Below are 12,957 nucleotides of genomic sequence, written 5' to 3' on the forward strand. Positions count from 1 at the left end.
CCGATTTTCACGGGACCAGCACTAGTCAGGCAGCACTAGGGTTAAGCATAAATAGCGGGGGGACCTCACGCTTTTTTTTTTTTTCAACTTTTATCTGTTCTTTAACATTTTAACAGCTGCCGGAGCTCTGGCAGCTGTATGACAGGTCAGTGTAACAGTGATGTGTTTACAACTCACTGTTACAACACAGGAGAGTTTGCCAAACACAGGAGAGTTAGCAAAACTCGGGAGTGTTTACATCGCTCAAAATCGCCAAAGATGACCAGCGATTTTGAACATGAGTGTCAAAATCGCAGCTTGATACATTTCCATTTTTTTTAAAAAAAAAAAACGCGATTTGCCACGATTTAAACACGCTGGCAAACTCGCACTTTGATACATTTACCCCCCGATGTCTTAAGTGGGACATTCTGAGGAAGTGGTCAGGGTCCTTCCTTTGTTTGAAGTGCCAGTGGATGAGGTTATCTCTAGAGACGAGAAGGTCCCTCAGCTGGTGGTTGTTGGAGGACAACCTAACAAAAAGCAGATCCTTTGCCCCGCGGGCCTGGATCCTGGTATCCACAGACTCCAGTCTGAGTGGTTGGGGGGCAGTGGTCCTTCACCTGAGGATGCAGGGTCTGTGGTCAGAAAGACAGTTGGGTCTTTCCATAAATGTGCTGGAGCTCATGGCCATCTTGAAAGCACTGCAGAGGGCTCAGAGTGTTCTACAGGGAAGGCCGGTCCGCATCCATTCCGACAATGCCACGGCAGTGTCATACATAAACAAGCAGGGGGGCACCAGGAGTGCAGGAGCAATGAAGATCACGTTTCAGATTTTTGCCTGGGCAGAAAGAAACGTCTCGGCACTCTCAGCAGTGTTCATCCCAGGGAAACAGAACGTACAGGCAGACTATCTAAGTCGGCACAGGGTTCTATCGGGGGAGTGGGCTTTGCATCCGTAAGCGTTACAGTTGCTGGTAGACAAGTGGGGGCTCCCGGATCGAGACCTGATGGCATCAAGAGTCAACAGGAAAGTCCCAGAGTTCTGCGCAAGAACAAGAGATCCACTGGCAGTGGCAGTAGACGTCCTAACAATGCCTTGGGACTTCAGGTTAGGTTACCTGTTTCCCCCCATATCAATGATTCCCAGGGTCCTTCGAAGGGTCAGGCAGGGAGATCGACCAGTCATTCTAGTGGCTCCAGCCTGGCCGCAAATAGTATGGTCTTGTGGCAGTAGGTCAAGGAGTTCGGTTGCCCCTTCGAAGAGATCTGCTGACCCAGGGGCCGTTCTTGCATCAGAATCTGGACCGGCTGAATTTAATGGCATGGCTTTTGAATCCAGTCTGTGGAGAGCGAGAGGGTTCTCGTGAGTGTAGTAGGCACTCTCCTGAATGCCAGGAAGCCAGTTTCGGCAAGGATTTATCACCGCATCTGGCATGTTTACATAAAGTGGTGTAAGAAGAAATCTTACAATTCAAAATCTTTTTGTCTGGCCAGATTTCTAGCCTTTTTACAGGGTGGTTTGGAGGCGGGTCTCAGGTTGGGAACCTTAAAGGTTCAGGTGTCAGCATTGTCAGTGTATTTCCACAGACGGCTGACGGAGATTCCGGATGTTAGGACTTTCTTGCAGGGAGTGCTTCACATCCAGCCGCCTTACGTACATCCTACGGATCCTCGGGATCTTAATTTGGTCCTTAGCATGTTGCAGGAACCTCCATTTGAACCGCTACTCTCAGCAGAATTGCGGTTCTTGACTTGGAAGACAGTTTTCCTGCTTGCTATTGCCTCAGCTAGGAGGGTCTCCGAGCTGGGAGCCTTATCTTGCAAAGAGCCTTATTTGGTCTTTCATGAGGACAGAGCAGTTTTAAGGACTATTCCGTCCTTTCTCCCTAAGGTAATGTCTGGTTTCCATATCAATCCGGAAATAGTAGTTCCGGTGTTCAGAGAGGAACCTCAGACTACGGGAACTGAAGCAAATAAATGGTTGGATGTGGTTAGGGCATTACGTATATATGTTGAGAACTGCAAGGATACGTAAGACAGATTCTCTATTTGTGTTATTTAATTTTTCTAGGCGAGGATGGCCAGCATCTAAACAAGCAATTACCAGATGGCTTACCCTGACAATTAGGGAGGCTTATGTCCGTACTAATCGTCCTGTGCCAAAACGTATTGTTGCCCATTCTACCCGATCGGTTGGGGCGTCTTGGGCGGCGCGTAATGGGGCTCAGCGGACCAGCTATGCAGAGCAGCCACCTGGTCCTCGGTCCATACCTTCACAAAATTCTACCAATTTAATGTGTTTGCGTCTGAGGACACCTCATTTGGCCGTAGTGCTCTACGTTCGGGGAAATCAGAGCGGTCCCACCCTTCAAAGGGACTGCTTTAGTAGGTCCCCATGGTTAAGCAGTGTCCCCCAGATGGATGAGAGAAAAAAGAGGATTTATACTTACGATAAAACGCCTTCTCTGATTCTATCTTGGGGACACTGCATTCCCCCCCCCCCCTCCCCCTTCTCAATTCTTTCTTTGTTTTGTGCATCTTGGTTGATTGGCCTATCGTCCTAGGGCTTTGTTAATCAAACAGGTCTGTGGGGAATTGGCAGGGGGGATATGCCTGTCGGCAGTGAAAGATTAACTGTTTAGGTGCCAGACTCCTTCCTACCCTACTCAACCCCATGGTTAAGCAGTGTCCTCCAGATGGAATAAGAGAAAGCGATTTAAGTATCAATCCTCTTTTTTGGGCATAAAATAACCTAATTTAGTGCTCCACCTGTTTCTTGGATAAGTAAGGTAATTCTAAAGCTAATAAATTAGGAAGAAAACAGTTTAATCCCTGGTAGGCCGTCCTTAATTCTCCACACAAACCTGGTTGTCTTCCTCTTCATCTTTTCTTCCTATTGGCAATGCAGCCATCGTCTTTGGGTGTATATTACACCCTCCACTTGTAGTTGAATAGAAAAAAAGCAGCCTGCATAGACTGTGGAATAAGAAAGTAAAAATAAATGGACCACGGTAGTTTGGTGGCTATGTATGCCCCCCCCCCTGCCCTCCACTTGTAGTTGAATAGAAAAAAAGCAGCCTGCATAGACTGTGGAATTAGAAAGTAAAAGTAAATGGACCACGGTAGTTTGGTGGCTATGTATGCTCCCCCCCCCCCCCCCCGCGCCCTCCACTTGTATTTGAATAGAAAAAAAGCAGCCTGCATAGACTGTGGAATAAGAAAGTAAAAATAAATGGACCACGGTAGTTTGGTGGCTATGTATGCTCCCCCCCCCCCCGCGCCCTCCACTTGTAGTTGAATAGAAAAAAAGCAGCCTGCATAGACTGTGGAATAAGAAAGTAAAAATAAATGGACCACGGTAGTTTGGTGGCTATGTATGCTCCCCCGCCCTCCACTTATAGTTGAATAGAAAAAAAGCAGCCTGCATAGACTGTGGAATTAGAAAGTAAAAGTAAATGGACCACGGTAGTTTGGTGGCTATCTATGCCCCCCCCCCCCCCCCAGCCCTATACTTGTAGTTGAATAGAAAAAAAAAGCCTGCATAGACTGGAATTAGAAAGTAAAAATAAATGGACCACGGTAGTTTGGCATCTGTCTGCATCAGACCCCTCTCCACTAGGAGTAAAATAGAAAACCATTCAGCCGTTATAGAGTCTAGAATATAAATAGAAATTGAGAAAGGCAATTTGGTATCTGTCTGCATCATAATCATCAACATCATCATTAGTGCCCTCGTCGCCTACACAAATCTCCCCCTCATCCACTTCTAATTCAAGAGTGGCATCCTCAATTGGTGTATCAATGACTACACTCGGGCTGTTAAGGCACACATCAGCAGAACTGCTGAAAGGAACCTTCTTTATGGGTACATTGTCACTAACAGAATGCTCACGATTAGACATACCACTGGTGGATGGACTCTCCCCAGGGTTTGGTGTAATTTCTGATTCAGAGCATACATTATCCTCCAATCCCTTACTGTTTTCTTGCAGCTCGGCTTTCACGCGTAACAGTACTTGTGCACCACTTTTAGACTCCAACTTACTTGGTTTTGCTTTGTCACGAGTGTCCATACATGAAAAAGGCTCAGAAACATTTTTTGATCTGCCACTAATAGAAAAAGGCGAAGGCCTCATTCTTTCTTTGCCACTGAGGGTGTAGAATGGCATGTTGGCAATTATTTTTTATCGGCACTTAACTTTTCCTCAGTTACACTTCTTTTGCGCTTCAACACGGTAAAAAAATTTTGGGTGTGTGTTTTTTTTGACTGATTTCAAAAGACTGTGTAGTTTGACATCGCCTTTCCAAGATGACGTACTGGGAACACTACCATCAGGACTGGTGACAGAACCTGGTTGCTGATTCTGCTCATATGTGGACTGCTTTGAATCCATTATGAGCCAAACGCAATTGTAGTGCTACAAATTGTTTTAGATACTGCTGACAAATCTGGCTTTTGACAGCCACAAAAATTAATGCAAAAGAATGGGGGACACCCCAAAAGCACTTGTAGTGCCAAATATTGAAAAAAAAAAAAAAGACTCCTCTATCCTCCTCTCTTCTCTATCAATTGTTATCAGAATTGTAATCAGAATTGTTATCAGAATTGTATTCTCTGTCCCTGCTCTAATCAGCCTGTGACTACACCCTGCTCTCTCCCTCTGTCAAATGGCGATGAATTGCTGTGGAGGCAGGTATTTATAATTTTCAAATATCGCGAGAACCAAGCCCCGAGATCCGACGACGTCACAATGAGCGGACGGGAGAGTACTGAGCCTGCTCGGCTCGGTACTCGGATAGTCAAAGTTTGGGCGGGTTCGGTTCTTGGGGAACCGAGCCCGCCCATCTCTAGTTAGAATCTGATGTCATTAGTTAACATAAACATGCATCTGTAATGAGGCATTACTCTTTAGTTTCTTGCCAACTGTATAGAAAATATTGACACTGTGTCTGGATTGGCTTTATCATTTGGCATAAGAACAGGAATTATTTGTGGGAAAACAGGGGCAATTATTTGAAAACTATTTCATGTAAATTCCAACCATTTTTTCTTTATTTTAGCTTTAATTTAAAACAGAGGGTTACTCACGACACAGTTTCAGATCTACACAGACCTTTTTGCAGGTTATTTACATTTGTAAATTCTTTTAAAGGGAAACGCCACACTTTTATTTAAAACAATATATTTGCTTTATAGTGCTACAAAAGAAGAGAGAGGAAGGGGAATGGGCACGTAATTGTGCAGTATTTTAGAGCAGCTTAGTCACACCAAAATAAAATAGCATATGTGTACCAAATGGATAAAGGCAAGGAATATGTATCAGACAATCTCACAAATTCGACAGGAATTCTTCAGTGGTTTCTTGTCATCTCATATGCAAAAATAAACAAGCCAACAATAGCGTAGTATCATCAGATGTGTGGTGTGGGGTTCCACTTACCACACACACCATTTGTGTTTGTCCGTCCGTACTAAGTAAAGGATGAAATGCACTTATCTGAATCTCTCCGTGTCATTTGGTCATCACAATGTTGTAGACACTCTTGCAGAAGTTGCAGCAAACATTGGATGAATCATGTCTTGAAAGGGTTATTGGCTGCTCTGTGTATAAAACACTGTAGCAGCTATCTGGTTCCGTATGATATTATAAGCATCCAAGTGATCTGTGTTATTGGTATCACTGGTACATGGTGTGAAAAGATGAGGTGGTGATGAAGATGGGTTAGTTCCACTTGTATTTCGCTTTAGCTTCCTTCTCCGTTAATAGGCCCCAAGGTGCTGCTGTAATGAGGCCTTGAAAATCAGTGGTCTGATTTATTTTATCTGAAAATGTATTAATAAAAACGATTAAAAATAACATGGAGTAAGTTCTAAAGGAACTACAGAGGTTTAAGTTGCCCTACAGGTTTTAGGCCTGATATAATTTCATTCCCTGCACTTCTGGTAGTTACTTTTCTGCTGATTGGAATACGTCAGGAGGTACACATATATGATACAGTTTGTGTGAGTTATCAATAAAGCCACCTGAGATAACCTTCTGGTTCCATTCACACACCTAGTTGTTACTCCACTTGCAGAACCCACCAGTTTTCCTCCAAACACTTTCTTTTCCTGCAGCATCTGTTCATTGTTTTGGCTGTCACCATGCTGAACTCCATTACAATCAGCTGATAGAAGTGTGAAGTTGGCACACACAGCTGACTGCACTGACAGGCAGATAGTGCTGATCTGCAGTAATCTTCAAGTGCATTTACCAACATGCCCAGTAATGAATTGATCTTGTTTCCAGTCCTTGTGCTCCGACATCATGCCAATATCCCCTGTATTGGTAGCAATTTGGCAGCGTGAGTGGTGGGTTTGACAGTTCTATCTGCCACATGCTGCACAAGGCAAGAAACTATAAATAGTTACTATGGATCATTTGGAGTATTACAATGGCCATTTAATTAATTAAGCAACTGGGGGAGTAAGAGGATAAGATCTACTATATAAATGCCAAGTGGTGTGTGTGAAAAAAAAAAACAAGCTGCAGCGCCACCTGCTGGGCAGAGTTATACACTGACCTATATATTTCTTGAAGGAGAAGTGACAGTTGGGAGTGGATGGTGGTTGCCGGGGGTGACAGTGGGGAGTTTTTAATATCAGAAAAGAAGAGAAAGAGGGAAAATGTGCTTGCAGAGGCACTCAGCGATCTTCTTATAAAAAATGTAAATCTTTATTAATTTTACTTTAAAAAAGAGAATATTATCCCTCCAGATATAAATAGCGAAATATAAGATAAATAAAGTGCAACAAAGGTGAATTAAAATAGCAAAAATATTTGCTATGCCCCGCTACTTAATATATTCCAATAATTGTGATATAAATTGATCATGCTTAACAATATATTTTATTATGTTTTACTCCATTATGAGACTTTCTTAATCAATGTGACATTTAGAAATGATGGTGGTATGATCATTTTAAAATTAATGCCACCTAGACTGACTCCTGCAGTTCATTGGTTTCTAAATTGGTAATTTATAATCCTAAGTATGAGCTTAACAAGACTACTCTTTCTCTTCTTTTCTGATATTAGAATTTTTGTGCGTGAGTGCACCATCCACCACTAATAGGTCAAATGTGATTAATAATTGTGCATTATCTGGTATTACAATAGCGATCACCTAGTGCAGTGGTACTTTTTCTTCTGAATCTAGTGGTTAGTTTTTAACACCTTAAGTAGCTTGATGAAGGATGTGGCGATGAAGATGTAGGATGAGGTGATGGAGAAAAATGATGAGGTGGTGACATGTGGACAAAACCACGTTAAAAAAGGGCGCTTGCGTTGGGAAGTAACCTGAGGAGGCCTGGGCTAGGCCCAAATGCATGACAAGAACCTTTTTAACACCTTAAGTAGCTTGATTTGACTAGATTGCATGAGTATCATGCACGGGTTAACTTGTAAGATAAGATGTACTGTTGAACTCTAACCTATGTGTCAATTTTTAAATATTTCTGAATGTTACATTTTTGTTCATCACAACTTTGTCTGCATTTTGTGCCAGCAGAGGCAATTTCTATGGCTGCGTACAAAACAACACCCACAATATTTTTACTCAATGACATTAAGCTCCTTTGAAGGATTGACGTACTTAGAGCTCAGCATTCTAGATGTAACTCATACTGAATCATTATGTCTAACAACATCTTTTAATCAGTCACGTTTATACAACAGATAACCCATAGTCATCTTCCTCATGATTTGCCCCATTTAGTCCATGTAAGGTGTATAAACATTAATAAGAAATTCTGTACAAATGAGGACAATTTTAGGAACTTTAAAAAATAATCACTCTAAGCCATTCAAAATACCAGAAAAGTTCTGCACCTCACAAAATATATATAAAAAAAAACAAGCAGTGAAGTTTTATAGAGGGCAATCTAAATGTCCTTCTTTGGTTATTATTATGTTAAAGCAAAAATGGTACTGAATAGTTTCATTTTAACTCTCCTTAACCCCGTCTTCAACATTTTTTGCTTTCCAGCAATCCCTGAAGGACCGTCATAGCCTCCTGTCCAGGCAGAAAGAGGATGCAAAAGATTTAAAAGACAACCTGGACCGCAGAGAACAAGTGGTCACTGGGATACTAGCCAAATACTTAAGTGCCGCTCAGCTTGAGGACTACAAACATTTTGCTAGGTTGAAGACCTCGTTCCTGATTGAGCAGAAAGACCTGGAAGATAAGATTAAATTTCATGAGGAACAGTTGGAAAGTCTTTACAACAGCATTCCTCCTTAATTAGTCAGTAGAAGGCAAAGCCACATTCATACTGGCATTCCATGCCATGACAGCAGAGTCCTTTGGGCTTTGAGATTTTAAAATGTATTGGTGTTGATTATGCTGCTGCTAAGACATAACCAGATTAATTTCCATTATCTCAAACGTAGGTGGGACTTGCTGAAAGCCCTTCTGACAGTGTTAATCAAGCAAGAAAAATCTTTTTGACTGGTTGACAGAGGAGGTTGAAATTTACATAATAGAACTGTGTGTCTTTTTTGGATACGTTATCAATGTTTTGTCCTTTTTTCAATGTTATTTTAAATGGTATCGTCCATGTCATTTGGTTTCCTGGTTGACATAATTATTTCAATAAAAATATATATTTCTGAGCATGTTGCCTTTGAGCTGATTTGTTTTGTTTAATCAAGAATTTTAGATTACAGGAATTTATTTTTTAACTTATAGGGACATTTTACATACATTTGTGAATGTAATAACTTTTATGTTAGGCCAGTGGTTCCCAAACTTTTGCAGTTCGCAGCACCCTTAGAGTCTCCGTAATTTTTTCAAGGCACCCCTCCAAAATAATTACAGAGCAGGCCCGTTTTATAAGTAATTGGGTCAAAAAAATGTAATAAGTATTTAGGTCAGGACAGAAATACTTATTTAGTTGTATGCAAAAAATAGTACACATTAATCCAAGGGAAAAGAATATATTTCACTGTGCCCCCTTCATCTCCACAAACTCTGTGCCCTTCTTCATCTCCACAAACTCTGTGCCCTTCTTCATCTCCACAAACTCTGTGCCCTCCTTCATCTCCACACACGCTGCGCCCTCCTTCATCCACACACGCTGCGTCCACCTTTATCCACACACGCTGCGTCCACCTTTATCCACACACGCTGCGTCCACCTTTATCCACACACGCTGCGTCCACCTTTATCCACACACGCTTCGCCCTCCTTCATCCACACACGCTGCGTCCACCTTTATCCACACACGCTGCGTCCACCTTTATCCACACACGCTGCGTCCACCTTTATCCACACACGCTGCGTCCACCTTTATCCACACACGCTTCGCCCTCCTTCATCCACACACGCTGCGCCTTCCTTCATCCACACACGCTGCGCCTTCCTTCATCCACACACGCTGCGCCCTCCTTCATCCACACACGCTGCGCCCTCCTTCATCCACACACGCTGCGCCCTCCTTCATCCACACACGCTGCGCCCTCCTTCATTCTCACTCGCTGCGCCCTCCTTCATTCTCACTCTACCGACTCCTTCATTATTTTGCCCCTCCATTGCTGTTTCCTATCACCACCTCACCTCCCCTTTATTTACCTACCATACTTTTCTTCTATCTTTCTTTCTGTTTTCTTACCAATTCGGCGGCGCCCAGGACCCAGCATCCTCCTCTCTCCTGTCGCTTCTCACTGAATATCTCGGGCGTGATGACATTCAGTGAGAAGAGAGGAGGATGCTGGGTCCCGAGCTCCGCCGGATTGGTATTTTTTTTTAAATTTCTTGGTCTCGGCGACACCCCTGGGAGCCGCGGCGCACACTTTGGGAACCGCTGTCTTATGCAATTTGTATTTTACACTTAGTAATCCCTTTTGAAATAAAAGCTAAAGTGAAATCTGTAATTATATTACAGTGCAAAGTGACTGGCAATGTGTTATGAGCCGCGGCGGTAGTCACAGCCGCTGCGGCTCGCTTCTAGTCCCCTCTGGCGTCCCGGCCGTCACTGTGACGACCGGAACGTCGTTTCCGCCGAGGTCCCGAACGTTGCCAAGGCCACGGTTGGACAGATATGTGCTGTTGATTATCACCATGATCACAAATTTTTCCAGTATTAAAAAAAAAAAAATCAATAATAAAAAAGTAATATAAGGGTTATAATAATTTTTGAAAAACCCTAACAGGGTGATGCAGGACTTGCTCCTAGTGGAGCTAGGAAGCAAAAGAAAGCAAAGGGCCAGGCCATGGATAACAAAGTAGAGCCTCTTAGTGGCTGGAGCGTGAGAAAACTGGTTTGATTGGCTGCTCACATATATACCGTATGTGGATTAGGAATGACCTATACAATATCAATGACATTCATTCTCTAATGGCTGGAACCTGTAGTTCTACACAGTAAATGAATGATTTACCAACTTTAACCCATCACCCCAGCCCCACATTGTAGTTATCTATGCCATAGTGTGAGCAGCCCAATCTGGTATAGTCAGGCTCCTATAACACGCTATAATGGTGCCCAGGCTATAAATCCTGGTGGTGCTTACATTTTTAGATGACTGATATTTTTTTAACCTATTTATCTACCATTCCTTATTCTATGTTCACATTCGTATTTTGAGTTTCTTTGTGTGTAAACTGTACCGTTAGGCATTGTGTTTTCAATCATTTTAATGGCATTGTGGTCCTGCAGAACTGAAAATAGATTAGATTTAAAAAAAAAAGCATATTTTATTGTGCATTTTTGGAATAAACAAACCCTTGGAAACTTATCTTTAATCTGCTTCTTTGTGCGCTTGACCAGATCTATTTTTATCCCTGTTTACAACCCAAATGGACACTTTGCCATTTTCATACTTTTTAGTTGTCCGCAAAGACAGGGGCAAGCTGGACTGGGGGGCAGGGGGGCATCTGCCCCCTGTGCTGGTCCCATAGCGTGCTACTTTGGGCTGGGTCACAGGGCCACCTGTATTTGTTTCCCTTTAAAATATGCTGCTGAGACGTGTCTTGCCCCCCAGGCTGAAATTTGCCAGCCCGTATAGATCACGCATTGCTGCACATTTATGGTCTCATTCGATTTGGCAAAAATGCAGGCCAAGCATACATGTAAGGGTACGGCCTCAAAATTGTGGTTATACATGTGTATTTGTAATCTAGTATATAAGCCCATCACAAAGATGTGGCTATCATCATCAACATGAAAGATTGCACCATGCCTATGGGATGTATAAAAATATGCATCCTAAAAAGCATATCTTAAGGATACGTGCAAGTCAAAATCGATTGCAATTCTAAGGGGCATGGCTAACTTGTGTCTCCACGCCCTTACCAAACTCAACTAACATGTAAACGCCCCTTGACATGCCTCTCCAAGCTCAAAGGGCCGTAAGTCTAAGATAAGTTTAGCTCTAAATACGGACGCATTTCAGTAAACATGTACGCTGAGGAAATGCATATTTTTATCTCCAACTTTAAATTAGCCCTTTGTGCAATATCATCATGGCAGCTCCAACTGAGTAAATACTGAGATCATAAGCGTCTACAAGTTTGATTGTGTTACCTGTTTACAATACAGCCATGAAGAGAGAAAATATTTTATATTGTCTTGTGTGTAGTCCCACTTCACTTGACAACTAATGTAAACCATTAAATCAATTTTGCAGCTTTTGTTTAACGTTGCTGTAAGACAGCTCTTGTATAAGTTAACATTTTATTTTTATTTTTTCTGCAATTATGGGAATACCCTATTCCTGGAAGTGTTTCAAGCCTAATCTTTTGACGTGCCATCCCAAAACAGAATAATAGCTTTATTGAGGTAATCTGCATTTAGATTATCAGGACCTTCTTCCTGAAATATAAAGTAATGGCAAAGCACTAAAGCTGTTAGTATCTTTCAAGAAACAGGTACCATCATCATTATTACCAACATTTATTTATATAGCGCCAGCAAATTCTGTAGCGCTTTACAATTGGTACTAACACCAGAAAGTCCAGTGAGGTCCCAAATATTAAATGACCTTGTTCACCTAGGTGTCAACTCTTCCTATCAGTGTAGCTCTGAGACATTTCCTAAAGCAGGTAGGAAACTCTCAATATAAAGCACAATACTAAACAATCTTACGCTTTATATTGAATATTACATTATGAAATAGTGTGTAAAACTTTATATTGTAGCATGTATTATTTGTGATTCAAGCTGAAATACAATTTCTACAAGGATTGTCTCTAAATAAGGAAATTAATGGAGAGGAAACCAGCATAGATGTTCCCCATATATCACTGCATTTTCCATAGAAAATAAGTGACTGCCTCAACAATAGTCAACCCCAATGGAATGCAACAGAACTTACTGTAGCCTTGTTCCCATGGCCTGGCTGACTCACTCTAGGCACTACCTCCTGGCTCAGTAAAGCATATTCTGCAGATAAATTAGTGAGACTCCACTTAGCTATTCTGAGCTCTCTGTCCTATCTTCCCACAGTGATCCAGTTAACCCCTTCAGCCTTGGATATAGTTTTAAAGCTGATGAAATGAATTTCTGGGGAAAAGGGCAATCCACTTGGCCCATGTTACAACAGCCTACAGTGGACACAGTTGGCTTAAATGAGAACATTTTTCTGCAGTAAACATTTAATGCATCCAAAAACAAACTAAACTGTACATCACATGGACAACACAACATGGTCTTAGTTAAAGTAGTATTAAATCATCCAACTTTTACAGTCACATTTAAAAAACGACAACATTTCTATACAGTTTAACAGCATAAATCAATTACATTTAGATATTTATTTAATCGGAATTACTATCACTGACTTCACAGTATGAACCTGTAATTTGTAACCTGAGTAAACCTTATAAGAAAATCATAATGAAGCACATGTCAGTGCGTGGGAGGATGCTTTGGCTGCCATTAATATATAAAACATGATAGACTAAATTCAGAGAGCCTGATGTGAGCACAACATA

The 12,957-nt window shown here is 41.9% G+C and overlaps 1 protein-coding gene across 4 annotated transcripts in view; it reads left to right on the forward strand.

The window, feature by feature from the left end:
- Nucleotides 1-8,636, forward strand: part of SHROOM1 (shroom family member 1) — a 126,567-nt gene extending 117,931 nt beyond the window's left edge. For all 4 annotated transcript variants that reach the window (XM_075209721.1, XM_075209719.1, XM_075209720.1 and 1 more), the window contains one exon: nucleotides 8,011-8,636. In XM_075209721.1, the coding sequence (XP_075065822.1) occupies nucleotides 8,011-8,265 (255 nt within the window). In that variant the 3' untranslated portion in view covers nucleotides 8,266-8,636. The remainder of the gene's footprint in view (nucleotides 1-8,010) is intronic.
- Nucleotides 8,637-12,957: the final 4,321 nt, after the last annotated feature.

The sequence above is a fragment of the Mixophyes fleayi genome, chromosome 4, assembly GCF_038048845.1.
Source record: "Mixophyes fleayi isolate aMixFle1 chromosome 4, aMixFle1.hap1, whole genome shotgun sequence".
Lineage (NCBI taxonomy): Eukaryota > Metazoa > Chordata > Amphibia > Anura > Limnodynastidae > Mixophyes > Mixophyes fleayi.